A 27,645-nucleotide genomic window follows, 5' to 3' on the forward strand; every position below is an offset into this window, starting at 1 on the left:
CAGTTTACATGAAAAATAAACTCATGTAAGTAGTATAACAAAAACTTTTCTTTTTTCCAAAGTCCCTTTAAGGAGTAGGGACATACCAGGGTAGGAGTTTCTGGGTCTCCATAGACCTGTTAGGGTCAAATTTCCTGCCAGGCCGATGACTACCTACCTCCAGTCAGATGCGTTGCACCGTGGAAGGAATGAATCAGCCATTACTCAGAGCCGCCGAGCAGGGAGGAAACTTTGGAGGGAAGCTGAGCTTCCCTCAGTCTGCTCGCCAGCACCCCTGGGAGCACCGTAGCCTGCCAGCACTACCCAGGCTTGCCCTCCAGGAGGGACTTACAGCTAGAAGTAGAAGGAGCCACCAGTGAGACGAGTAGAGGAGAAGAGCCTGGACACTTCTTCCTCTGTGACCAGGTCAAAGGAAGAGAGCAAACAGGGTAAGGTACACGAGGGAAGGGGATTAGCGGGGTGGATGGATTGAGAAATTATTTCATGGTGAATGCAAATTTATCTTTAACCCCTTAACGACCTGGCCCTTTTTAATTTTTTCACTTCCATTTTTCACTCACCACATTCAAAAATCTTTTTTCTTTTTCCGCATAAAGAGCTCTGTGACGGCTTATTTTCTGCGTAACAAATGGCACCTCATAGTGACAGTATTTAATATTCCATGTCGTGTACTGGGAAACGGGAAAAAAATTCACATTTGTGACGTTTTCTTGTGGGCTTGGGTTTTACAGCTTTCACTTACGCCCCAATGACATGTCTACTTTATTCTTTGGGTCGGTACGATTACGGGGATACCAAATTTGTATAGGTTTTTTCATGTTTTCATACATTTACAAAAATTAAAACCTCCTGTACAAAAAATCTTTTTTTTTATTTTGTCATCTGGCGACAATACGTTTTTCATACTTTGGCGTACGGAGCTGTGGGTGGTGTCATTTTTTGCGACTTTTGATGGCATTTTCATTGCTATAATTTTATCACATTTTAGCACATTGAATGAGTTAAAATGAGACAGCTTCGTAAGACGTGAATACACCCACGATCGGTGCTAGCACCGATCGCGGGTGTTACCGGTAACCCTTTGCTACAATATACAGCAAAGACTTACCGGCCATGGAGAGGGTTCGGCCCGCGAACCCTCTCCATGAACAGGGACCCGGTGCGTCGGGAAGGGGTTAAAGTAGGTGGCCAGATCTTCAGTCCCAAGGTCTGTGACAGGTGGCTATACCTTTTGTATGTAAGGAGTAAAGAGTATGGAAGAGCCTTTTGGGGTTGTTAGAGAGAGAGGATATGAGATTAGTAAAATAGACCTGTTTACCGATGTTAAGGGCAGAGTTATAGGTTTTGAGCATTAATTTGAAGTGTAGAAAGTCTGCAGAAGTGTGCAAATTTCTTCACATATCCAGCAGCACTGCCGAAGGCTACGTCTATTCCTGTATTCTGCACCATTTTCATGTAGTCTCCTTTGTTGTAGTCTCTTCTCTCTCTTACTGTAGTCTCTCTCCTCTCCCTTTGGCCTCTCTCTCCCCTTGTAGTCCCTATCCTTTCTCCCTGTAGTCTCTCTCAACGCTCCCTCATGTAGTCTCTCTCCTTGTAGTGGATCTCACGGCAGTCACTTCTCTTTCTGTAGTCTTTCTTTCTACCTGTGTTCTCTCATCTCTCTCTGCCTGCAGTCTCTCCTCTTTCTGCCTCCCCTGTCTCTCCCTGTAGTCTTCTCCTCTATCCGGTAGACTCTCCTCTCCCTCCTTATAGTCTCTCCTCTCTCCCTCCTTATAGTCTCTCCTCTCTCTCTGTAGTCTCTCCTCTCTCTCTCCCTGTAGTCTCTCTCATCTCTCTGTAGTCTCTCCTCTCTCTCTCTCCCTGTAGTATCTCTCCTCTCTCCCTGTAGTCTCTCTCCTCTCTCTCCCTGTAGTCTCTCTCTCTCCCTGTAGTCTCTCTCCTCTCTCTCTCTCCCTGTAGTCTCTCTCCTCTCTCTCTCTCCCTGTAGTCTCTCTCCTCTCTCTCTCTCCCTGTAGTCTCTCTCCTCTCTCTCTCTCCCTGTAGTCTCTCTCCTCTCTCTCTCTCCCCTCTCCCTGTAGTCTCTCTCCTCTCTCTCCCTGTAGTCTCTCTCCTCTCTCTCTCTCCCTGTAGTCTCTCCTCTCTCTCTCCCTGTAGTCTCTCTCCTCTCTCTCTCCCTGTAGTCTCTCTCCTCTCCCTGTAGTCTCTCTCTCCCTGTAGTCTCTCTCCTCTCTCTCCCTGTAGTCTCTCTCCTCTCTCCCTGTAGTCTCTCCTCTCTCTCTCCCTGTAGTCTCTCTCCTCTCTCTCCCTGTAGTCTCTCTCCTCTCTCTCCCTGTAGTCTCTCTCCTCTCTCTCCCTGTAGTCTCTCTCCTCTCTCCCTGTAGTCTCTCTCCTCTCTCTCTCTCCCTGTAGTCTCTCTCCTCTCTCTCTCTCCCTGTAGTCTCTCTCCTCTCTCCCTGTAGTCTCTCTCCTCTCTCCCTGTAGTCTGTCTCCTCTCTCTCTCTCTCTCTCCCTGTATTCTGTCTCCTCTCTCTCTCTCCCTGTAGTCTCCTCTCTCTCTCTCTCCCTGTAGTCTGTCTCCTCTCTCTCCCTGTAGTCTGTCTCCTCTCTCTCCCTGTAGTCTGTCTCCTCTCTCTCCCTGTAGTCTGTCTCCTCTCTCTCCCTGTAGTCTGTCTCCTCTCTCTCCCTGTAGTCTGTCTCCTCTCTCTCCCTGTAGTCTGTCTCCTCTCTCTCTCCCTGTAGTCTGTCTCCTCTCTCTCTCCCTGTAGTCTGTCTCCTCTCTCTCTCCGTGTAGTCTGTCTCCTCTCTCTCTCTCTCCCTGTAGTCTGTCTCCTCTCTCTCTCTCTCCCTGTAGTCTGTCTCCTCTCTCTCTCTCTCCCTGTAGTCTGTCTCCTCTCTCTCTCTCTCCCTGTAGTCTGTCTCCTCTCTCTCTCTCTCCCTGTAGTCTGTCTCCTCTCTCTCTCTCTCCCTGAGCATTAATTTGAAGTGTAGAAAGTCTGCAGAAGTGTGCAAATTTCTTCACATATCCAGCAGCACTGCCGAAGGCTACGTCTATTCCTGTATTCTGCACCATTTTCATGTAGTCTCCTTTGTTGTAGTCTCTTCTCTCTCTTACTGTAGTCTCTCTCCTCTCCCTTTGGCCTCTCTCTCCCCTTGTAGTCCCTATCCTTTCTCCCTGTAGTCTCTCTCAACGCTCCCTCATGTAGTCTCTCTCCTTGTAGTGGATCTCACGGCAGTCACTTCTCTTTCTGTAGTCTTTCTTTCTACCTGTGTTCTCTCATCTCTCTCTGCCTGCAGTCTCTCCTCTTTCTGCCTCCCCTGTCTCTCCCTGTAGTCTTCTCCTCTATCCGGTAGACTCTCCTCTCCCTCCTTATAGTCTCTCCTCTCTCCCTCCTTATAGTCTCTCCTCTCTCTCTGTAGTCTCTCCTCTCTCTCTCCCTGTAGTCTCTCTCATCTCTCTGTAGTCTCTCCTCTCTCTCTCTCCCTGTAGTATCTCTCCTCTCTCCCTGTAGTCTCTCTCCTCTCTCTCCCTGTAGTCTCTCTCTCTCCCTGTAGTCTCTCTCCTCTCTCTCTCTCCCTGTAGTCTCTCTCCTCTCTCTCTCCCTGTAGTCTCTCTCCTCTCTCTCTCTCCCTGTAGTCTCTCTCCTCTCTCTCTCCCTGTAGTCTCTCTCCTCTCTCTCTCTCCCTGTAGTCTCTCTCCTCTCTCTCTCTCCCTGTAGTCTCTCTCCTCTCTCCCTGTAGTCTCTCTCCTCTCTCTCCCTGTAGTCTCTCTCCTCTCTCCCTGTAGTCTCTCTCCTCTCTCTCCCTGTAGTCTCTCTCCTCTCTCTCCCTGTAGTCTCTCTCCTCTCCCTGTAGTCTCTCTCTCCCTGTAGTCTCTCTCCTCTCTCTCCCTGTAGTCTCTCTCCTCTCTCCCTGTAGTCTCTCTCCTCTCTCTCTCTCCCTGTAGTCTCTCTCCTCTCTCTCTCTCCCTGTAGTCTCTCTCCTCTCTCCCTGTAGTCTCTCTCCTCTCTCCCTGTAGTCTGTCTCCTCTCTCCCTGTAGTCTGTCTCCTCTCTCTCTCTCTCTCTCCCTGTATTCTGTCTCCTCTCTCTCTCTCTCCCTGTAGTCTGTCTCCTCTCTCTCTCTCTCCCTGTAGTCTGTCTCCTCTCTCTCTCTCTCCCTGTAGTCTGTCTTCTCTCTCTCCCTGTAGTCTGTCTCCTCTCTCTCCCTGTAGTCTGTCTCCTCTCTCTCCCTGTAGTCTGTCTCCTCTCTCTCCCTGTAGTCTGTCTCCTCTCTCTCCCTGTAGTCTGTCTCCTCTCTCTCTCTCTCCCTGTAGTCTGTCTCCTCTCTCTCTCTCTCCCTGTAGTCTGTCTCCTCTCTCTCTCTCTCCCTGTAGTCTGTCTCCTCTCTCTCTCTCTCCCTGTAGTCTGTCTCCTCTCTCTCTCTCTCTCCCTGTAGTCTCTCTCCTCTCTCCCTGTAGTCTCTCTCCTCTCTCCCTGTAGTCTCTCTCCTCTCTCCCTGTAGTCTCTCTCCTCTCTCTCTCTCTCCCTGTAGTCTCTCTCCTCTCTCTCTCTCTCCCTGTAGTCTGTCTCCTCTCTCTCTCTCCCTGTAGTCTGTCTCCTCTCTCTCTCTCCCTGTAGTCTGTCTCCTCTCTCTCTCTCCCTGTAGTCTGTCTCCTCTCTCTCTCTCCCTGTAGTCTGTCTCCTCTCTCTCTCTCCCTGTAGTCTGTCTCCTCTCTCTCTCTCCCTGTAGTCTGTCTCCTCTCTCTCTCTCTCCCTGTAGTCTGTCTCCTCTCTCTCTCTCTCCCTGTAGTCTGTCTACTCTCTCTCCCTGTAGTCTGTCTCCTCTCTCTCCCTGTAGTCTGTCTCCTCTCTCTCCCTGTAGTCTGTCTCCTCTCTCTCCCTGTAGTCTGTCTCCTCTCTCTCCCTGTAGTCTGTCTCCTCTCTCTCTCTCTCCCTGTAGTCTGTCTCCTCTCTCTCTCTCTCCCTGTAGTCTGTCTCCTCTCTCTCTCTCTCCCTGTAGTCTGTCTCCTCTCTCTCTCTCTCCCTGTAGTCTGTCTCCTCTCTCTCTCTCTCCCTGTAGTCTGTCTCCTCTCTCTCTCTCTCCCTGTAGTCTGTCTCCTCTCTCTCTCTCTCCCTGTAGTCTGTCTCCTCTCTCTCTCTCTCCCTGTAGTCTGTCTCCTCTCTCTCCCTGTAGTCTGTCTCCTCTCTCTCTCTCTCTCTCTCCCTGTAGTCTGTCTCCTCTCTCTCTCTCTCTCCCTGTAGTCTGTCTCCTCTCTCTCCCTGTAGTCTGTCTCCTCTCTCTCTCTCTCCCTGTAGTCTGTCTCCTCTCTCTCTCTCTCCCTGTAGTCTGTCTCCTCTCTCTCTCTCTCCCTGTAGTCTGTCTCCTCTCTCTCTCTCTCCCTGTAGTCTGTCTCCTCTCTCTCTCTCTCCATGTAGTCTGTCTCCTCTCTCTCCCTGTAGTCTGTCTCCTCTCTCTCCCTGTAGTCTGTCTCCTCTCTCTCTCTCTCTCTCTCCCTGTAGTCTGTCTCCTCTCTCTCTCTCTCTCCCTGTAGTCTGTCTCCTCTCTCTCTCTCTCTCCCTGTAGTCTGTCTCCTCTCTCTCTCTCTCTCTCTCCCTGTAGTCTGTCTCCTCTCTCTCTCTCTCTCCCTGTAGTCTGTCTCCTCTCTCTCTCCCTGTAGTCTGTCTCCTCTCTCTCTCTCTCTCTCTCCCTGTAGTCTGTCTCCTCTCTCTCTCTCCCTGTAGTCTGTCTCCTCTCTCTCTCTCCCTGTAGTCTGTCTCCTCTCTCTCTCTCCCTGTAGTCTGTCTCCTCTCTCTCTCTCCCTGTAGTCTGTCTCCTCTCTCTCTCTCCCTGTAGTCTGTCTCCTCTCTCTCTCTCCCTGTAGTCTGTCTCCTCTCTCTCTCTCTCCCTGTAGTCTGTCTCCTCTCTCTCTCTCTCCCTGTAGTCTGTCTCCTCTCTCTCTCTCCCTGTAGTCTGTCTCCTCTCTCTCTCTCCCTGTAGTCTGTCTCCTCTCTCTCTCTCTCCCTGTAGTCTGTCTCCTCTCTCTCTCTCTCCCTGTAGTCTGTCTCCTCTCTCTCTCTCTCCCTGTAGTCTGTCTCCTCTCTCTCTCTCTCCCTGTAGTCTGTCTCCTCTCTCTCTCTCTCCCTGTAGTCTGTCTCCTCTCTCTCTCTCTCTCCCTGTAGTCTGTCTCCTCTCTCTCTCCCTGTAGTCTGTCTCCTCTCTCTCTCTCTCCCTGTAGTCTGTCTCCTCTCTCTCTCTCCCTGTAGTCTGTCTCCTCTCTCTCTCCCTGTAGTCTGTCTCCTCTCTCTCTCTCTCCCTGTAGTCTGTCTCCTCTCTCTCTCTCTCCCTGTAGTCTGTCTCCTCTCTCTCTCTCTCCCTGTAGTCTGTCTCCTCTCTCTCTCCCTGTAGTCTGTCTCCTCTCTCTCTCTCTCCCTGTAGTCTGTCTCCTCTCTCTCTCTCCCTGTAGTCTGTCTCCTCTCTCTCTCCCTGTAGTCTGTCTCCTCTCTCTCTCCCTGTAGTCTGTCTCCTCTCTCTCTCCGTGTAGTCTGTCTCCTCTCTCTCTCTCTCCCTGTAGTCTGTCTCCTCTCTCTCTCTCTCCCTGTAGTCTGTCTCCTCTCTCTCTCTCTCCCTGTAGTCTGTCTCCTCTCTCTCTCTCTCCCTGTAGTCTGTCTCCTCTCTCTCTCTCTCCCTGTAGTCTGTCTCCTCTCTCTCTCTCTCCCTGTAGTCTGTCTCCTCTCTCTCTCTCTCCCTGTAGTCTGTCTCCTCTCTCTCTCTCTCCCTGTAGTCTGTCTCCTCTCTCTCTCTCTCCCTGTAGTCTGTCTCCTCTCTCTCTCTCTCCCTGTAGTCTGTCTCCTCTCTCTCTCTCTCCCTGTAGTCTGTCTCCTCTCTCTCTCTCTCCCTGTAGTCTGTCTCCTCTCTCTCTCTCTCCCTGTAGTCTGTCTCCTCTCTCTCTCTCTCCCTGTAGTCTGTCTCCTCTCTCTCTCTCTCCCTGTAGTCTGTCTCCTCTCTCTCTCTCTCCCTGTAGTCTGTCTCCTCTCTCTCTCTCTCCCTGTAGTCTGTCTCCTCTCTCTCTCTCTCCCTGTAGTCTGTCTCCTCTCTCTCTCTCTCCCTGTAGTCTGTCTCCTCTCTCTCTCTCTCCCTGTAGTCTGTCTCCTCTCTCTCTCTCTCCCTGTAGTCTGTCTCCTCTCTCTCTCTCTCCCTGTAGTCTGTCTCCTCTCTCTCTCTCCCTGTAGTCTGTCTCCTCTCTCTCTCCCTGTAGTCTGTCTCCTCTCTCTCTCCCTGTAGTCTGTCTCCTCTCTCTCTCCCTGTAGTCTGTCTCCTCTCTCTCTCCCTGTAGTCTGTCTCCTCTCTCTCTCCCTGTAGTCTGTCTCCTCTCTCTCTCCCTGTAGTCTGTCTCCTCTCTCTCTCCCTGTAGTCTGTCTCCTCTCTCTCTCTCCCTGTAGTCTGTCTCCTCTCTCTCTCTCTCCCTGTAGTCTGTCTCCTCTCTCTCTCTCTCCCTGTAGTCTGTCTCCTCTCTCTCTCTCTCCCTGTAGTCTGTCTCCTCTCTCTCTCTCTCCCTGTAGTCTGTCTCCTCTCTCTCTCTCTCCCTGTAGTCTGTCTCCTCTCTCTCTCTCTCCCTGTAGTCTGTCTCCTCTCTCTCTCTCTCCCTGTAGTCTGTCTCCTCTCTCTCTCTCTCCCTGTAGTCTGTCTCCTCTCTCTCTCTCTCCCTGTAGTCTGTCTCCTCTCTCTCTCTCTCCCTGTAGTCTGTCTCCTCTCTCTCTCTCTCCCTGTAGTCTGTCTCCTCTCTCTCTCTCTCCCTGTAGTCTGTCTCCTCTCTCTCTCTCTCCCTGTAGTCTGTCTCCTCTCTCTCTCTCTCCCTGTAGTCTGTCTCCTCTCTCTCTCTCTCCCTGTAGTCTGTCTCCTCTCTCTCTCTCTCCCTGTAGTCTGTCTCCTCTCTCTCTCTCTCCCTGTAGTCTGTCTCCTCTCTCTCTCTCTCCCTGTAGTCTGTCTCCTCTCTCTCTCTCTCCCTGTAGTCTGTCTCCTCTCTCTCTCTCTCCCTGTAGTCTGTCTCCTCTCTCTCTCTCTCCCTGTAGTCTGTCTCCTCTCTCTCTCTCTCCCTGTAGTCTGTCTCCTCTCTCTCTCTCTCCCTGTAGTCTGTCTCCTCTCTCTCTCTCTCCCTGTAGTCTGTCTCCTCTCTCTCTCTCTCCCTGTAGTCTGTCTCCTCTCTCTCTCTCTCCCTGTAGTCTGTCTCCTCTCTCTCTCTCTCCCTGTAGTCTGTCTCCTCTCTCTCTCTCTCCCTGTAGTCTGTCTCCTCTCTCTCTCTCCCTGTAGTCTGTCTCCTCTCTCTCTCTCCCTGTAGTCTGTCTCTCTCTCTCTCTCCCTGTAGTCTGTCTCTCTCTCTCTCCCTGTAGTCTGTCTCTCTCTCTCTCTCTCCCTGTAGTCTGTCTCCTCTCTCTCTCTCTCTCTCCCTGTAGTCTGTCTCCTCTCTCTCTCTCTCCCTGTAGTCTGTCTCCTCTCTCTCTCTCTCCCTGTAGTCTGTCTCCTCTCTCTCTCTCTCCCTGTAGTCTGTCTCCTCTCTCTCTCTCTCCCTGTAGTCTGTCTCCTCTCTCTCTCTCTCTCCCTGTAGTCTGTCTCCTCTCTCTCTCTCTCTCCCTGTAGTCTGTCTCCTCTCTCTCTCCCTGTAGTCTGTCTCCTCTCTCTCTCCCTGTAGTCTGTCTCCTCTCTCTCTCCCTGTAGTCTGTCTCCTCTCTCTCTCCCTGTAGTCTGTCTCCTCTCTCTCTCCCTGTAGTCTGTCTCCTCTCTCTCTCCCTGTAGTCTGTCTCCTCTCTCTCTCCCTGTAGTCTGTCTCCTCTCTCTCTCCCTGTAGTCTGTCTCCTCTCTCTCTCTCCCTGTAGTCTGTCTCCTCTCTCTCTCTCCCTGTAGTCTGTCTCCTCTCTCTCTCTCTCCCTGTAGTCTGTCTCCTCTCTCTCTCCCTGTAGTCTGTCTCCTCTCTCTCTCCCTGTAGTCTGTCTCCTCTCTCTCTCTCTCCCTGTAGTCTGTCTCCTCTCTCTCTCTCTCCCTGTAGTCTGTCTCCTCTCTCTCTCTCTCCCTGTAGTCTGTCTCCTCTCTCTCTCTCTCCCTGTAGTCTGTCTCCTCTCTCTCTCTCTCCCTGTAGTCTGTCTCCTCTCTCTCTCCCTGTAGTCTGTCTCCTCTCTCTCTCTGTAGTCTGTCTCCTCTCTCTCCCTGTAGTCTCTCCCTGTAGTGTCTCCTCTCTCTCTAGTCTCTCACTCTCCCTGTAGTCTCTCTCCTCTCTCTCCCTGTAGTCTCTCTCCTTGTAGTCTCTCTCCTCTCTCTCCCTGTATTCTCTTCCGCTCTGTGTGATGAGGAGAGTCCCCTCCCCTTCCGGTCACGTCACACGCAGAGGGGCGGGGCTACCGGGTGACATCTCGGGGGGCTGCACCACATGTAAGTATCACATAGAAATATATTGTTGTGTCTGGTTGTTCCCCCATAACTTCCATAGGAGACTGTATTCCCCTGCACTCATCCATATAACACTGACTACAGCGTCATCATTGCCATGTAATAAGGCATGGAGGGCGGAAGCCTGGTGTGCACCGCAATAACTGTCCCCCCGGAAGCCTCGTGTGCACTGCAATAACTGTCCCCCCGGAAGTCTCCTCTCAGGTAGTTGGTTCCTCTCTAATTCCATATTCTAGGAGCTGGACATTGTCTCCTCACACATCATCTTATCACATCCTTATATTCCCCACCTGTACATGTGTGTTATGTGTCATGTATGTACACGTGTGTTATGTGTCATGTATGTACACGTGTGTTATGTGTCATGTATGTACACGTGTGTTATGTGCCATGTATGTACACGTGTGTTATGTGTCATGTATGTACACGTGTGTTATGTGTCATGTATGTACACGTGTGTTATGTGTCATGTATGTACACGTGTGTTATGTGTCATGTATGTACACGTGTGTTATGTGTCATGTATGTGCACGTGTGTTATTTATGTACACGTGTGTTATGTATATATGCATGTGTTATGTATGCGTGTTGCGTGTAACATATGTGCGCCAGTGTTGTGTAATGCATGTGTCTAATGTGTGTGTGTGCGCATTGCATGTGTCGAATGTAACGCTTGTCGTGTGTAAGATGCAAAAAAGATGTAGCATGCATAGAGTGCCTCATAATCTTTTTGCCTAAGCCACACCGGTTCCACCCCTCACACAGTACAATTCTCCTCATATTATCCCCCCAGCACCTCCTCCTAATATTATCCCCCAGCACCTCCTCCTCATATTATCCCCCCAGCATCTCCCCCTCATATTATTCCCACAGCACCTCCTCCTATTATCCCCCAGCACCTCCTCCTCATATTATCCCCCCCAGCACCTCCTCCTCATATTATCCCCCAGCACTGCCTCCTCATATTATTCCCCCAGCACCTCCTTCTCATGTTATCCCCCAGCACCTCCTCCTCATATTATCCCCCAGCACCTCCTCCTCATATTATCCCTTAGCACCTCCCCCTCATATTATCCCCCCAGCACCTCCTCCTCATATTATCCCCCCCATCACCTCCTCCTCATATTATCCCCCATCACCTCCCCCTAATATTATCCCCCCAGCACCTCCTCCTCGTATTATCCCACCAACACCTCCTACTCATATTATCCCCCCAGCACCACCTCCTCATATTATCCCCCAGCACCTCCCCCTCATCTTATCCCTACAGCACCTCCTCCTCATATTATCCCACCAACACCTCCTCCTCATGTTATCCCCCCAGCACCTCCTCCTCATATTATCCCCCAGCACATTCCCCTCATATTATCCCCCCAGCACCTCCTCTTCATATTATCCCCCAGCACCTCCTCCTCATATTATTCCCCCAGAACCCTCACCTCACGTTTCCATCTACCCTCCCATGTACAATGTGTGCCCTCACCTTGTGTCTCAATCTACTCTCCCATATACAGTGTGAGCCCTTGCCTCGTGTTTTCATCTACTCTCCAATGTACAGTGTGAGCCCTCACCTCACGTTTCCATCTACCCTCCCATGTACAGTGTGAGCCCTCACCTTGTGTCTCCATCTACCCCCCCATGTACAGTGTGAGCCCTTACCTTGTGTTTCCATCTACCCTCCCATGTACAGTGTGAACCCTCACCTCACGTTTCCATCTACCCTCCCATGTACAGTGTGAGCCCTCACCTCGCGTTTCCATCTACCCTCCCATATACAGTGTGAGCCCTCAGCTCACGTTTCCATCTATCCTCCCATGTACAGTGTGAGCCCTCAGCTCACGTTTCCATCTACCCTCCTGTCACGAACCCGACTCACCGGAGTTCACACATGGGGTTACCTACTCTATAGAGTCCCAGAATTTAGCCCTTAAGCTCCAGCTACTACCACAAAATGGCGTCCTTACGCTAAATTTACTCCACAGAATTTCAGCTCCAGCCAATCCACACTGCCACCACCCACGAATTACTTACGCAAAGAAGGCCGTAGGCACCTCAACCACACAGACAATGCACCCTGATAGCTCAGCACATGCACTCACTACTTACACGATATTACAATTATAAATTCACACAGAACATGCAATCGCTTACTACATGGACTATGCTAACAATGACCTCTGGTAACGTAATTCCCTTCAGAGACTCAGATTCTTTAAGGCTACAAGCAGAGGCTTATTAAAAAGTTTTAATTTACATAAAAATGCAGTACACTCAAAGAATTAAATTGTCAGATAAAATGAAAAAAGATTAAAACAATACACATACAATACTTACAAACAGTTATGGAAGAAGAAACAAAAAAAATTCTTGCTAGTGGAATAGGAAGAAATTCTTTGGCCCGAGGACAGGGCATAAGCATCGATCCAGCCTTCTATTGTGATAGAATCCTCAGACCGAACACTACTATGTGGCTGCTTCATTAATTTAAGCCCAGGTGATTTTTGACCCCCACCCCTGGCTGTGATGTCACTGTGAGGGGGATTTTTCTATCCCCCTCCCATCAGTGAGCTACTTTTTGGGTCTTGGTTTTTATCAGAACCCCATAACTTTTGATTGGGAGATGGCACAATTGTTCCCTGGCTTCCAACCAAACAGGCATGTTATTCCCATTAACCCCATACCAAACTCGGGGTGTCAGCCTAATATCAGGGGTGTTCTGTTATTGGCTGCCTTCCATTGCAGCTAATGTTCTGATTTTCGGTCCAGGAGTGTGTCTAGACCCCATAACTGTCCTTTTCATCCCCCACTAGCTAGACTACTCTGGCCGAAAGGTGTTAATTTTACCACTTAGGAAGACTATGCTTCTCTGATCAAACATAGACTCCCTGGGGTGTTATAAACACCCTGCCAGGCTCATCTTCCTGGCTGGATTTAAACAAATGGAGCCTAATGATTTATAACAGGCAGAATGAAACAACACAAAGAAAGAAAAAAAATATATATATATAACAAACAAACTGTGGAGGAGTAATATTATCACACCTCCCATGTACACTGTGAGCCCTCACCTCACGTTTCCATCTACCCTCCAATATAATGTGTGAGCCCTCACCTTACGTTTCCATCTACCCTCCCATGTACGGTGTGAGCCCTCACCTCACGTTTCCATCTACCCTCCCATGTACAGTGTGAGCCCTCACCTTGTGTCTCAATCTACTCTACCGTGTACGGTGTGAGCCTTCACCTTGTGTTTGCATCTACCCTTCCATATACAGTTTGAGCCCTCACCTCACGTTTCCATCTATCCTCCCATGTACAGTGTGAGCCCTCACCTTGTGTCTCCATCTACTCTACCATGTACGGTGTGATCCTTCACCTTGTGTTTCCATCTACCCTCCCATGTACAATGTGAGCCCTCACCTTGTGTCTCAATCTACTCTCCCACGTACAGTGTGAGCCCTCACCTTGTGTCTCCATCTACCCTCCCATGTACAGTGTGAGCTCTCACCTTGTGTCTCCATCTACCCTCCCATGTACAGTGTGAGCCCTCACCTCGTGTTCCCATCTACCCTCCCATGTACAGTGTGAGCCCTCACCTTGTGTCTCCATCTACCCTTCCATGTACTGTGTAAGCCCTCACCTTGTGTCTCCATCTACCCTCCCATGTACTGTGTGAGCCCTCAACTTGTGTCTCCATCTACCCTCCCATGTACAGTGTGAGCCCTCACCTTGTGTTTCCATCTACCCTCCCATGTACAGTGTGAGCCCTCACCTTGTGTCTCCATCTACCCTCCCATATACAGTGTGAGCCCTCAGCTCACGTTTCCATCTATCCTCCCATGTACAGTGTGAGCCCTCACCTTGTGTCTCCATCTACCCTCCCATGTACAGTGTGAGCTCTCACCTTGTGTCTCCATCTACCCTCCCATATACAGTGTGAGCCCTCACCTCACATTTCCATCTACCCTTCTATGTACAGTGTGAGCGCTCACCTTGTGTCTCCATGTACCCTCCTATATACAATGTGAGCCCTCACCTCACGTTTCCATCTACCCTCCCATGTACAGTGTGAGCCCTCACCTTGTGTCTCCATCTACCCTCCCATGTACAGTTTGAGCCCTCACCTCGTGTTTCCATCTACCCTCCCATGTACAGTGTGAGCCCTCACCTTATATCTCCATCTACCCTTCCATGTACAGTGTAAGCCCTCACCTCATGTCTCCATCTACCCTCCCATGTACAGTTTGAGCCCTCACCTCGTGTTTCCATCTACCCTCCCATGTACAGTGTGAGCCCTCACCTTGTGTCTCCATCTACCCTCCCATGTACAGTTTGAGCCCTCACCTCGTGTTTCCATCTACCCTCCCATGTACAGTTTGAGCCCTCACCTTGTGTCTCCATCTACCCTCCCATGTACAGTGTAAGCCCTCACCTCATGTCTCCATCTACCCTCCCATGTACAGTGTGAGCCCTCACCTCGTGTTTCCATCTACCCTCCCATGTACAGTGTGAGCCCTTACCTTATATCTCCATCTACCCTTCCATGTACAGTGTAAGCCCTCACCTCATGTCTCCATCTACCCTCCCATGTACAGTGTGAGCCCTCACCTCATGTTACCATCCACCCTCCCATGTACAGTGTGAGCCCTCACCTTGTGTTTCCATCTACCCTCCCATGTACAGTGTGAGCCCTCACCTCGTGTTTCCATCTACCCTCCCATGTACAGTGTGAGCCCTTACCTTATATCTCCATCTACCCTTCCATGTACAGTGTAAGCCCTCACCTCATGTCTCCATCTACCCTCCCATGTACAGTGTGAGCCCTCACCTCATGTTACCATCCACCCTCCCATGTACAGTGTGAGCCCTCACCTTGTGTTTCCATCTACCCTCCCATGTACAGTGTGAGCCCTCACCTCGTGTTTCCATCTACCCTCCCATGTACCGTGTGAGCCCTCACCTCATGTTTCCATCTACCCTCCCATATACAGTGTGAGCCCTCACCTCACATTTCCATCTACCCTCCCATGTACAGTGTGAGCCCTCACCTTGTGTCTCCATCTACCCTCCCATGTACAGTGTGAGCCCTCACCTTGAGTCTCCATCTACCCTCCCATGTACAGTGTGAGCCCTCACCTTGAGTCTCCATCTACCCTCCCATATACAGTGTGAGCCCTCACCTCATGTTTCCATCTATCCTCCCATGTACGGAGTGAGCCCTCACCTTGTGTTTCCATCTACCCTCCCATGTACAGTGTGAGCCCTCACCTTGAGTCTCCATCTACCCTCCCATGTACAGTGTGAGCCCTCACCTTGTGTCTCAATCTACTCTACCATGTACAGTGTGAGCCCTCACCTTGTGTCTCCATCTACCCTCCTATGTGCAGTGTGAGCCCTCACCTTACGTTTCCATCTACTCTCCCATGTACAGTGTGAGCCCTCACCTTGTGTCTCCATCTACTCTTTCATATACAGTGTGAGCCCTCACCTCACGTTTCCATCTACCCTCCCATGTACAGTGTGAGCCCTCACCTTGTGTCTCCATCTACCCTCCCATGTACAGTGTGAGCCCTCACCTCGTGTTTCCATCTACCCTCCCATGTACAGTGTGAGCCCTCACCTTGTGTCTCCATCTACCCTCCCATGTACAGTGTGAGCTCTCACCTTGTGTCTCCATCTACCCTCCCATGTACAGTGTGAGCCCTCACCTTGTGTCTCCATCTACCCTCCCATGTACAGTGTGAGCCCTCACCTTGTGTTTCCATCTACCCTCCCATGTACAGTGTGAGCCCTCACCTTGTGTCTCCATCTACCCTTCCATGTACAGTGTGAGCCCTCACCTTGTGTCTCCATCTACCCTCCCATTTACTGTGTGAGCCCTCACCTTGTGTCTCCATCTACTCTCCCATATACAGTGTGAGTCCTCACTTCACGTTTCCATTTACCCTCCCATGTACAGTGTGAGCCCTTACCTCGTGTTTCCATCTACCCTCCCATGTACAGTGTGAGCCCTCACCTTGTGTCTCCATCTACCCTCCCATTTACTGTGTGAGCCCTCACCTTGTGTCTCCATCTACTCTCCCATGTACAGTGTGAGCCCTCACCTTGTGTCTCCATATACTCTCCCTTGTACAGTGTGAGCCCTCACCTCACGTTTCCATCTATTCTCCCAGATAGATTGTAACTCCATAATAATGCATTGTTTTAATTACTTCCCTGCAGTATGTGCTGAGTATTTATTTTCATCAGAATGTGGGGAATTATGTTCTATTCCTGATCACTTTTTGCTCATGCTCAGTAGTGAAGCTCCTCCCCTGCAGATCAGATTAGGAAGGATGTCTGAACTATTAGAACTGCTAGGGCAGTGATGGGTTACCTTTAAGAGACCTAGTGCCGAAACTGCAACCCAAACCCACTTATTTATCGCAAAGTGCCACCCCAGCAATCAGACAGTAACTTATTGCCAGGGGTGCACCTAGCCTTTCTGCTGCCTGAGGCGAGCTATAGAAAGACGCCCCCCCCCCACAATCCATATATGTAATATATCAAGGAGCGTCAGGACCAGACCCAATCATATTGGGTTAATATGAAAATAAAGCAATGCAAAATACATAAAGTGTGCCACCGTTCACTATATAATACACACAGCAAGTTACCACAAAGAACAAAATACATAAAACGATCCGCCATATAATATAAAATCAATACAGCGTGCCACCGTATATCATAAAATACATCCGGCGTCCTTCATGTAATATATAATACATACAGCGTGCCGTCATATACCATATACTACATACAGTGTGCCCCATATACTACATAATACATACAGCAAGCCGCCACGTACCATATAATACATACACTGTGCCGCCATATACCATATAATACATACAGTGTGTCCCCATATACCAAATAATACATACAGCGTGCCACCATATACCATATAATACATACAGCGTGCCGCCATATACCATATACTACATACAGTGTGCCCCATATACTACATAATACATACAGCAAGCCGCCATATACCATATAATACATACACTGTGCCGCCATATACCATATAATACATACACTGTGCCGCCATATACCATATAATACATACACTGTGCCGCCATATACCATATAATACATACAGCGTGCCGCCATATACCATATAATACATACACTGTGCCGCCATATACTATATAATACATACAGCGTGCCGCCATATACCATATACTACATACAGTGTGCCCCATATACCACATAATACATACAGCGTGCCGCCATATACCATATAATACATACAGCGTGCCGCCATATACCATATAATACATACAGCGTGCCGCCATATACCATATAATACATACAGCGTGCCGCCATATACCATATAATACATACACTGTGCCGCCATATACCATATAATACATACACTGTGCCGCCATATACCATATAATACATACACTGTGTCGTCATATACCATATAATACATACACTGTGTCGTCATATACCATATAATACATACAGCGTGCCGTCATATACCATATAATACATACACTGTGCCGCCATATACCATATAATACATACACTGTGCCGCCATATACCATATAATACATACACTGTGTCGTCATATACCATATAATACATACACTGTGTCGTCATATACCATATAATACATACAGCGTGCCGCCATATACCATATAATACATACAGTGTGCAGCCACATACCATATAATACATACACCATGCCGCCATATACCCTATATTATTTACAGCGTTCCGCCATGCAATATAGATACATTCAGTGTACCACCATGTAAAATATACTATATGGCAGTATATGTAGATATACACACACAGTCATACAGCATGTACACATATATACAGCAAATATGCAGCATATACACTCATATAGCATGCATAAACACACACTCGCTACACATATACAGTATACACACACTTCTATACAGTCATACAGTATACATACACACACACTCACCATACAGTATATACAGATGAATATAAACATATATATATACCCACACATCTTACTATAAAATAGATACATACTTACGTGGACGGCGGGCGAGTGGGAAAGGTGGGCCGCAGATAGGTGAGGCGGACCGTGGACGGGAGAGGTGGGTCAGGTGGCTGGGAGTGGCGAGCCGCGGACGGGAGAGGCGGGCCGGATGGCTGGGAGTGGCGGGCCGCGGACGGGAGAGGCGGGCCGGCTGGCTGCAAAGGGCGGGCCGACTGGCTGCGAGAGGCAGGTCGCGGACGGGAGAGGCGGGCTGCGGACGGGAGAGGCGGGCCAGGTGGCTGCGAGAGGCGGGCCGCGCGGACAGGAGAGGTGGGCCGCGGACAGGAGAGGCGGGGTCCTGGAGAGGCGGTTCGGGAGGCGGCTGCAGGAGGGCCAGGACGTTCACAGCCGAGCTGCGGTGAGTGACCTACCTGATGCCGCCCCTCCGTCCACCAGGAGGCGCTGTCGCCTGAGGCGAGTTTCTCAACTCGCCTCATGGTAGGTGCGCCCCTGCTTATTGCAATCTTCTTGCTCCTTGCTGTACCACAACTTTCAATGCTGCTAAGGAAACCAATATCGTTTACAGAAGGAAGGAAAATTTGGATTGCCTTTGGAGCTTCCCTTGAAAACCAAGAGCAGGAGCTCCAATGATGATCTGACCCTGTCCACACCTTCTCTTCCTGCAGTCTCAGGTAGACCCGGATGCTTCACTTTAAAATAACACACAGCGTGTCACGTTCTAGACTACCAGGGCCTGCAGGAGGATCCCTAAATCTCCCGCCTGGTTGCCCACTGAGAGGACACCCATGTCATAGGTTCACCACCACTGTACTAGAGTGATCAGGAAAACCGGATTAATGCAGGATTGTCCAGTGAATGTTTTACGTTTTAGTTTCCTTCTCTTCATTTCTGTAGAGGTTAGTTGCTCTGATGGATTCAATACAATACACATAGAATAAGAGGGAAAAACAGTTCTAACACCTCAAATTCATAATACAGAAACACAGACATGAATAAGTGCTATTGGTATATTCACCAATCCATGTTATTAGCACTGCCTGACCGTGCAGAATTATGATGTGAAACTGATGAGCTGATATTGAAACTTCAATCGTTCATAAAAACCGACTGTTCGTAAGGCAATTCATCCATATCCGGAAATTGTTAGAAATGTTGCCCGTGTGGCTACTGCATCGCCACCCACCCAAGTGTACAGAGACACAGTGTACAGAGACACGGTGTACAGAGATCCGGTGTACAGAGACACGGTGTACAGAGACACAGTGTACAGAGATACAGTGTACAGAGACACAGTGTACAGAGATGCGGTGTACAGAGACACAGTGTTCTCCAGATAATGAGGTCTATGAGGGAGGATCTGATAGGGCGATTATATTTCTAAGAACAAATTCATTGACACCCTAAACAAATAATATTCAGTAGATTTTTGTTTTTGCATCATTACAATTGTTTAAAGTTATAGTTATAAGGTTGTATTCCAATAAATATGTTTTTATGCTCTACCTTCATGACTTAATAAGTGTATCACAATCATGATAACATGATTACTGTAACTATATCACTTAAAGGAGTATTCTCATCTGGACATTCACATTTAATTCAATTTCTCTGCCATATATGTGCATTTCTACAATTTTACCCGTGTGAAGATAATGTAGCCATGTCTTCCCTTAGACAAGAGATAGTTATCCTTGGATCCGACCACCTCTTCTGGAGAGATTGCAAAACTGGCATAAAAAATGGCCAGGAGATGCTGCATGTTTCCCCATAGTAATAATTGCTGAATCCAGGTTGTCAGAGAGGCCTCAATAGAACATTTGTGGCTGCCACTTCCAGACAGTGGAGGTGGTCGTATCCAAGGACAGCTATCTTGTTTCTAATTGGACAGTATGACTACATTTATGGGAAATTATCTTCACACAGGTACATTTTTTTTATATTATTCAATTGAAGAAATGTTTGAATATGTCCATCTATCAGCATTTGGCAGAATAGGTGGCGTTAATTTTTTTGTGTTTCTTGTGTGTGAACTGTGGCTTAGGTTTCTAAGGTGTTTGGATTTATTAAGCCACACCCTGTTCTCTGCAGTGCAGCCCTGCCCAGCAAAGGTTACTAACCTGTTCCAGTCTGCTGCTGGAGACGTCCATAAAAACCGACTGTTCATAAGGCAATTCATCCATATCCGGAAATTGTTAGAAATGTTGCCCGTGTGGCTACTGCATCGCCACCCACCCAAGTGTACAGAGACACAGTGTACAGAGACACGGTGTACAGAGATCCGGTGTACAGAGACACGGTGTACAGAGACACAGTGTACAGAGATACAGTGTACAGAGACACAGTGTACAGAGATGCGGTGTACAGAGACACAGTGTTCTCCAGATAATGAGGTCTATGAGGGAGGATCTGATAGGGCGATTATATTTCTAAGAACAAATTCATTGACACCCTAAACAAATAATATTCAGTAGATTTTTGTTTTTGCATCATTACAATTGTTTAAAGTTATAGTTATAAGGTTGTATTCCAATAAATATGTTTTTATGCTCTACCTTCATGACTTAATAAGTGTATCACAATCATGATAACATGATTACTGTAACTATATCACTTAAAGGAGTATTCTCATCTGGACATTCACATTTAATTCAATTTCTCTGCCATATATGTGCATTTCTACAATTTTACCCGTGTGAAGATAATGTAGCCATGTCTTCCCTTAGACAAGAGATAGTTATCCTTGGATCCGACCACCTCTTCTGGAGAGATTGCAAAACTGGCATAAAAAATGGCCAGGAGATGCTGCATGTTTCCCCATAGTAATAATTGCTGAATCCAGGTTGTCAGAGAGGCCTCAATAGAACATTTGTGGCTGCCACTTCCAGACAGTGGAGGTGGTCGTATCCAAGGACAGCTATCTTGTTTCTAATTGGACAGTATGACTACATTTATGGGAAATTATCTTCACACAGGTACATTTTTTTTATATTATTCAATTGAAGAAATGTTTGAATATGTCCATCTATCAGCATTTGGCAGAATAGGTGGCGTTAATTTTTTTGTGTTTCTTGTGTGTGAACTGTGGCTTAGGTTTCTAAGGTGTTTGGATTTATTAAGCCACACCCTGTTCTCTGCAGTGCAGCCCTGCCCAGCAAAGGTTACTAACCTGTTCCAGTCTGCTGCTGGAGACGTCCAGGAACTGCCTTATACACCTGCCTAGTTCCATCAGACTTTGCAGGTTATTGTGTCTGATCTCTGCTTTCTACTACTTCTGCGATTTTGTTGTTTGCTATTCTGTGTATTTTTTTTTCTAATCCCTTTATTGGCACAGAAATGAAACGGTACAACATAACAAAACAAGGAGCGTTAGCTGCTGTACAACAGATATAACAACATACACTCACCGGCCACTTTATAAGGTACACCTGTTCAACTGCTCGTTAACACTTAATTTCTAATCAGCCAATCACATGGCGGCAACTCAATGCATTTAGGCATGTAGACATGGTCAAGACAATCTCCTGCAGTTCAAACCGAGCATCAGTATGGGGAAGAAAGGTGATTTGAGTGCCTTTGAACGTGGCATGGTTGTTGGTGCCAGAAGGGCTGGTCTGAGTATTTCAGAAACTGCTGATCTACTGGGATTTTCACGCACAACCATCTCTAGGGTTTACAGAGAATGGTCCGAAAAAGAAAAAACATCCAGTGAGCGGCAGTTCTGTGGGCGGAAATGCCTTGTTGATGCCAGAGGTCAGAGGAGAATGGGCAGACTGGTTCGAGCTGATAGAAAGGCAACAGTGACTCAAATCACCACCCGTTACAACCAAGGTAGGCAGAAGAGCATCTCTGAACGCACAGTACGTTGAACTTTGAGGCAGATGGGCTACAGAAGAAGACCACACCGGGTGCCACTCCTTTCAGCTAAGAACAGAAAACTGAGGCTACAATTTGCACAAGCTCATCGCAATTGGACAGTAGAAGATTGGAAAAACGCTGCCTGGTCTGATGAGTCTCGATTTCTGCTGCGGCATTCGGATGGTAGGGTCAGAATTTGGCGTCAACAACATGAAAGCATGGATCCATCCTGCCTTGTATCAACGGTTCAGGCTGGTGGTGGTGGTGTCATGGATCCATCCTGCCTTGTATCAGCGGTTCAGACTGGTGGTGGTGGTGTCATGGTGTGGGGAATATTTTCTTGGCACTCTTTGGGCCCCTTGGTAACAATTGAGCATCTTTGCAACGCCACAGCCTACCTGAGTATTGTTGCTGACCATGTCCATCCCTTTATGACCACAATGTACCCTACTTTCAGCAGGATAATGCACCATGTCATAAAGCTGGAATCATCTCGGACTGGTTTCTTGAACATGACAATGAGGTCACTGTACTCAAATGTCCTCCACAGTCACCAGATCTCAATCCAATAGAGCATCTTTGGGATGTGGTGGAACGGGAGATTTGCATCATGGATGTGCAGCCGACAAATCTGCGGCAACTGTGTGATGCCATCATGTCAATATGGACCAAAATCTCTGAGGAGCTTCCAGCACCTTGTTGAATCTATGCCACGAAGAATTGAGGCAGTTCTGAAGGCAAAAGGGGGTCCAACCCGTTACTAGCATGGTGTACCTAATAAAGTGGCCGGTGAGTGTATATCTTTATACATTCATTTGTTATGTGTGATAACATCTGTACAAAAACAGCGATCTAGTAAACCCCTCCCCAACACATACATAGAACAGTAACCAACCTGGTCGAGTGGTGTCAAGAGAGAAATGGAGTTAAAGAAAAGGTAGTAACAATGGTTAGGCAACAAGGTAACCTGCCACCCTACATCTGGAGATTAAGGAATCCCTCCTGTCGACACTGCACAGAGGAGTGCTGGAAGGGTGCCCGCACCATGTAGTATGTACAGCAAGTATAGCAATCATTGAAAGGGGACAAGAGACTCTCTCAGACTCAGGAAACCGGCAATGGCAATGGCCTTACGGGCCAAAAACAGAGCTTCCTTCAAATTAGCTTCATAATGGGACCAGTCATCCTCACCGGTAATTCCCAATAGACATAAGGCCGGTGAGGTAGGGACCGGTTTATTCAGAATATTAGACAGCAGCGAAACTACTTCTCTCCAGAATACGGCTATGTAATCGCAAGTCCATATCAGGCGGATGAAATACGCCCGGTCCACATGACATCTGTGACATCTAGAGTTCGGCAATCTATCCATATGAAACAGTCTGACTGGAGTTATATAGCATTGATGGATGATGAACAACTGAATTAGTTTATTATTGGCTGCCGGTGATACCGAGGTGTGAGACTCCTGGGCCGCCCCCCAGTCTTCATCCGATAGTAAGGGAATGAGAGCCTCCCATCGGGCTCTGACTGGCAGAGGGCGACCCTCCAGTTGCTCAGAGAGGAGGTGGGTGTAGATAACAGATACCAGACCTCTAGGACCCTGAGAGCGTAGAATTCCAATCAATAGGAATGAGGAGAAAGCAGTCTCTGTCGGAGGGAACTGAGCCAGAAAAGCATGCCGTAGCTGTAGGCAACAATAGACTTCCCTACCCGGAACATCAAAAGCGGATCTTATTGCCTCCCCAGAGAGAGCCTCTCCATCCTCCCCAAGAAGCTGCGAAATGTTCACTTGGCCATTGGCAGTCCAATATGAACCATCCTGCAAATCTGAAAAGGGAAGCAACCCTGGGTGGGACCAAAGGGGAACATGAACATGGGTTCCCAGTGCAGCTGACGGCTTCTTCGCACGAGACCAAACCTGTCTGGCCAGCCTATGCAGAGGGAGAAGGTGGTTAGGCTTATAAGCAACAGGCTCCAATACGGGCCACAGAGAACGTAAGTGGAGGAACCGGGCAAGGTGGCATTCAGGATCTGGCATCTGTCCAGGTGACACCCAACTACAGAGGTAGTGAAGCTGACCCGCCAGGTAGTACAAGAAGGGATGTGCAGAGCGGCTTCTACCTGTGCCTTAGGGCGACACAAAGTGGACAGCCAGAGTTTAGCACGCCCACTCCTCCAAATGAAAGAGGAGAACATGCTATGAGATTCTGTACCTTTACCATCATCTTTATTTTGACCCGGTTCTGTCCCGGTTGTCTGTCTGTACCTGTTGTTTGTCTTGTGTTGGTTTTCTGCTTACCAGTGTGAACATTGGTCTATATCCAAATTCCTGTTACCTGTCCGCTCCACCATCCAGCAGCTGCCAGATGAGGTAAGTCTCCCCTGTCACCTTGTAGGGTCACTCAGGGACTGTAAGTTAGGTTCCTGATAGCGGTTTGCCCTTGTCAGGGCGACTTGTCTGCTGCAGGAGGGGCCATAGCCCTCCGAGATGTTACAGGTTGAGTTTGCCACCACTTAGTTTGACAGCTAGCGCCAAGTCAATTTGCAGTTGCGCTGTTGCTGGACAGTTTTGTTACAGTCACATAAATTCAATTAAATCTCTTACCTCGTGTTTCCAACTGCCCTCCCACTAGCAGGGTCCTCCTTCCACTTGTTTCCTCATCTCTGTAGTTTTTGTATTTCCATTTTTTCTTGTCTTAATGAAATTTATATGAACCCCTTATTGAATTTACAGCACAATGGAATTAATGCTGCTCTATAAATAAATTATAAAATGATAATAATTCCTAGTGAGGCGCAGGAAGAGGCATTTCTGTTCCTGGGCCCTCGGAATCAAGAACATCTGTGTATTAAATATGTAGAAGCCATTGATTCAAGTATCAGAGGAATATTTCAAATTATAAAAGATTTTATTATAATATTTTCAAATTTATTCTCCACATCCTCCTCCTTTTCCATCAGATTCTCTAAATAAAGGATTCCTACAGCTGAAATTGTGTTTGAAAGACGATGGTCCTTTCCATCAGTGACCAATCGCAAATCGAGAAGGACAGAGAGCAGATGGCGGCCAGGATCCTGGAGCTCACCCTGGAGATGATCTCCTTGATAACCGGAGAGGTGAGAGTCTCCCAGGACACGGCTCTTATCTCTCGGAATAACAGCGGGAAATGACTGGAGAGGTGAAGGATTCTTAGGATCTATGTAGTGATCAGTGTCTCCCCATACACAGGATTACACAGTAGTGAAGAAGTCGTCTGGTGAGTGTGTGACCCCCCGTGTGTCAGGAGGATGGACCCAGAGCCCCATCACCGAGCCTCCACCTCATTCACTGATACATGAGCAGAAGATCCTAGAACTTACCTCCAGGATCACTGAGCTGCTGAGCGGAGAGGTGAGCGCTGCCGGGAATGCTGGGACATTGTACAATAACACAAGGGAGGGGTCTGGGTGATGACTGTGTCATTGTGGGTGTCAGGTTCCTATAAGGTGTCAGGACGTCACTGTCTATTTCTCCATGGAGGAGTGGGAGTATATAGAAGGACACAAGGACCAGTACAAGGACATCATGATGGAGGACCACCAGCCCCTCACATCACCAGGTAAGAGGAGACCTTCCTGATTATAGAGGACAGAGCAGGTGTGAGGTCACCTCCTCCATCATCTCATCATCACATATAGACAATGTATCAGTCACTGTGTATATTTCCTATAGATGGATCCAGTCAGAGAAATCCACCAGAGAGATGTCCCAGTCCTGGAGATTCCCGAGATATTACACAGGAACCAGAGAGATGTCCCCGTCCTGAAGATTCCCGAGATATTAAAGAGGAACCAAAGGAGAATGTCCCAATGGATCATCAGGTATATGGATGTAGAAGAACAATGATATAACATTGCTGGTCACTGTAGTAAGTTGTAGATACAATCGTAAGGTTGGTAGAGAAAGATTTGGCACTCCCCGGTTAGGTCTATTATTATGTCCAGGCTTTATAAAGTACCTAAGGCACAACCTGTCCCCCACCAAACTATGAATCCCATGAACGAATAAAAGAATAACATTGGACCTGATCGGTGAGTGCCGCATCTTTTTCTTCTTACCTTCCTGTTGACACATCGCTGAGCACCTGTAGATTTCCTCCCTCATGAGTCTGTTTACCGATTTCTTCCTGTAGTTCCATAAAGCTATTGGAGTGTATTTGGGTTCAGAGCAGGAGAAATGAATAACTTAGGAACCACCATACAATTGATGTTGATGTGTAAAATATTGGGATGAATGTGGATCCCGTCTCCTCCTGCAGGAGATTATTCCCCTTAGTTCCTGGTTCTGGAGGTTTCTGTCCATCACTTGGATATAAGAGAATCTCTGGAGACATTTCCTTGTTTTCTCAGGTCCTTCATGTTGGATCTTTCCAGGAAAGTTGTGGTGGAAGGAGGAGCGGAGAGGAAATCCCCTCATCAGTGACAGAGGAGGGTAAGAGCATTTCATGTATCTTGTGGGTTGTGAAGCGCGGCAGTGGAGGCCATTTTCCAGTCTCTCCAGAGATGCTCCATTGGGTTTCAGTCCGGGGCTGTGGCTGGGCCGGTCAGGAATGGGCACAGAGATGTTCTGAAGCCTCTGCTGGGTTATTTTAGCTGTGGGCTTAGGGTCATTGTCTTGTTGGAAGGTTCGGCCCAGTCTGAGGTCCAGAGCAAAGGGGCTCTCATCCAGGATATCTCTGTACTTCGGCGGCATTCATCTTTCCATCCATTACAACCAGTGGTCCTGCCCCCCCCCCCTTCCCCCCCATGATGCTGCCCTCCATGTATCACTGCTGGGATTGTATTTGGCAGGTGATGAGCAGCTCCTGGTTTTCTACACGGCTTAGAATTAACACCAAAAAGTTAACGCTTGTTTCATCTGTTTTAGCTGTTTTCTAGGGTTGCTGGGCTCCATCTATCCTTAAACAACCTTCTATCCATATTTTACTGTATGCTACTGACACATTGGTTTACTTTTGTTTGTAATTAGGGGAAAAAAACATCCAATTTAGATTCTTTGACAATATTTTTCAGGAGATGGACATCCCCTGACATTTTCTTCTGGTGACGCAGAAAAAAATCGATCTAAACTTTCCGCAGGGGAGGGAAATTACAGAGATAGAGGTTACTTTTCATGTCCGAATTGTGAGGAACGTTTTATCCGGAAGTCCCATCTTGTTATACATCAGAGAATTCACACAGGGCAGAAGCCAATTTCCTGTCCTGAATGTGGAAAGTGTTTTATTAAGAAAACATATCTTGTTGAACATCAGAGAACTCACACAGGAGAGAAGCCGTTTTCATGTACCGAATGTGGGAAACGTTTTACTGTGAAACGAGCGTTTGTACAACATCAGAGAATTCACACAGGGGAGAATCTATTTACATGTACCGAATGCGGAAAACTTTTTACTCAGAAAACGTCTCTTATTATTCACCTGAGGAGTCACACAGGGGAGAAGCCATATCCATGTCCTGAATGTGGGAAATATTTTGGTAACAAATCACATCTTGCTGAACATCAGAGAACACACACTGGAGCAAAGCCATTTACATGTACTGAATGTGGGAAGTGTTTCACCAAAAAATCCAATCTTGTTGGACACCTGAGAATTCACACAGGAGAGAAGCCGTTTACATGTATTGAATGCGGGAAATGTTTTAGTTGTAAATCATATTTCGTTAAACATCAGATGACTCACACAGGGGAGAAGCCATTTTCATGTCTTGAATGTGGGAAATGTTTTAGTAGGAAATCCGGTCTTGTTGAACATCAGAGACTTCACACAAGGGAGAAGCCATATTATTGAAATCAAGTCATGAACTACGAGGGACAATCTCGAATGTCTCTCTAATCTCTCGGGTGTGCACTGTCTACTCATATCCCAGCCCTCGTAAATGGGAGAGGGACATAAGGCAATAAGGGACAATTTTTAGGATGAATTCCTTACTCTCCCTATCACTGCCCTTTTATTTGACAAGGTGTCGAATAGGTTCTTTATTTTAATAAATCTAAAAAAAAGTGACATTGAATATTGAAAAAAAACCCAGATATTTAACAAAAATTACGTTTTATACTCTCATCTCTTTCATGTTTCATCATGACCCCCACTGTCTACTATTTCCGTATATACTCAAGTAGAAGCTGAGTTTTTCAGCACAAAAGGAACGCCAAAAGGAAGGTCCTCTTCCATGCAGCGATGCTCCAGCATTGGCTCCATGTCCCCGCACCGTCTGTCGCATGGATCGTGACGTCAGCCGCTCGCTGACATTCTAATGCGGATGCCGGCATCGACACACACTCTGATGTCAGCGAGCGGCTGACAT

At 47.9% G+C, this 27,645-nt stretch overlaps 2 protein-coding genes across 2 annotated transcripts in view; both read left to right on the top strand.

The window, feature by feature from the left end:
- LOC140111750 (uncharacterized) overlaps nt 1-27,355 on the top strand; it is a 40,654-nt gene extending 13,299 nt beyond the window's left edge. Inside the window, exon 7 of the mRNA XM_072132426.1 lies at nt 26,503-27,355. Coding sequence (XP_071988527.1) covers nt 26,503-27,128 — 626 coding nt within the window. The 3' untranslated portion in view covers nt 27,129-27,355. The remainder of the gene's footprint in view (nt 1-26,502) is intronic.
- Nucleotides 9,302-25,186, top strand: LOC140111749 (oocyte zinc finger protein XlCOF29-like). The gene is made up of 4 exons (XM_072132425.1): nt 9,302-9,398; nt 24,262-24,417; nt 24,530-24,691; nt 25,013-25,186. Exons 2-4 carry the CDS (start codon nt 24,310-24,312, stop codon nt 25,184-25,186), a joined length of 444 nt encoding a protein of 147 aa, XP_071988526.1. The 5' UTR covers nt 9,302-9,398; nt 24,262-24,309.
- Nucleotides 27,356-27,645: the final 290 nt, after the last annotated feature.

Source organism: Engystomops pustulosus, unplaced genomic scaffold, assembly GCF_040894005.1.
Source record: "Engystomops pustulosus unplaced genomic scaffold, aEngPut4.maternal MAT_SCAFFOLD_579, whole genome shotgun sequence".
Taxonomy (NCBI): Eukaryota; Metazoa; Chordata; class Amphibia; order Anura; family Leptodactylidae; genus Engystomops; species Engystomops pustulosus.

What these genes read in the sequence shown, in the direction of transcription:
- LOC140111749 (XM_072132425.1), top strand. Translation starts at nt 24,310, where the DNA reads ATGGTCCTTTCCATCAGTGACCAATCGCAAATCGAGAAGGACAGAGAG. An exon ending in TCTCCTTGATAACCGGAGAG is followed by an intron (nt 24,418 to 24,529) that starts GTGAGAGTCTCC and finishes CCCCATACACAG; the next exon opens with GATTACACAGTAGTGAAGAA. An exon ending in CTGAGCTGCTGAGCGGAGAG is followed by an intron (nt 24,692 to 25,012) that starts GTGAGCGCTGCC and finishes TATTTCCTATAG; the next exon opens with ATGGATCCAGTCAGAGAAAT.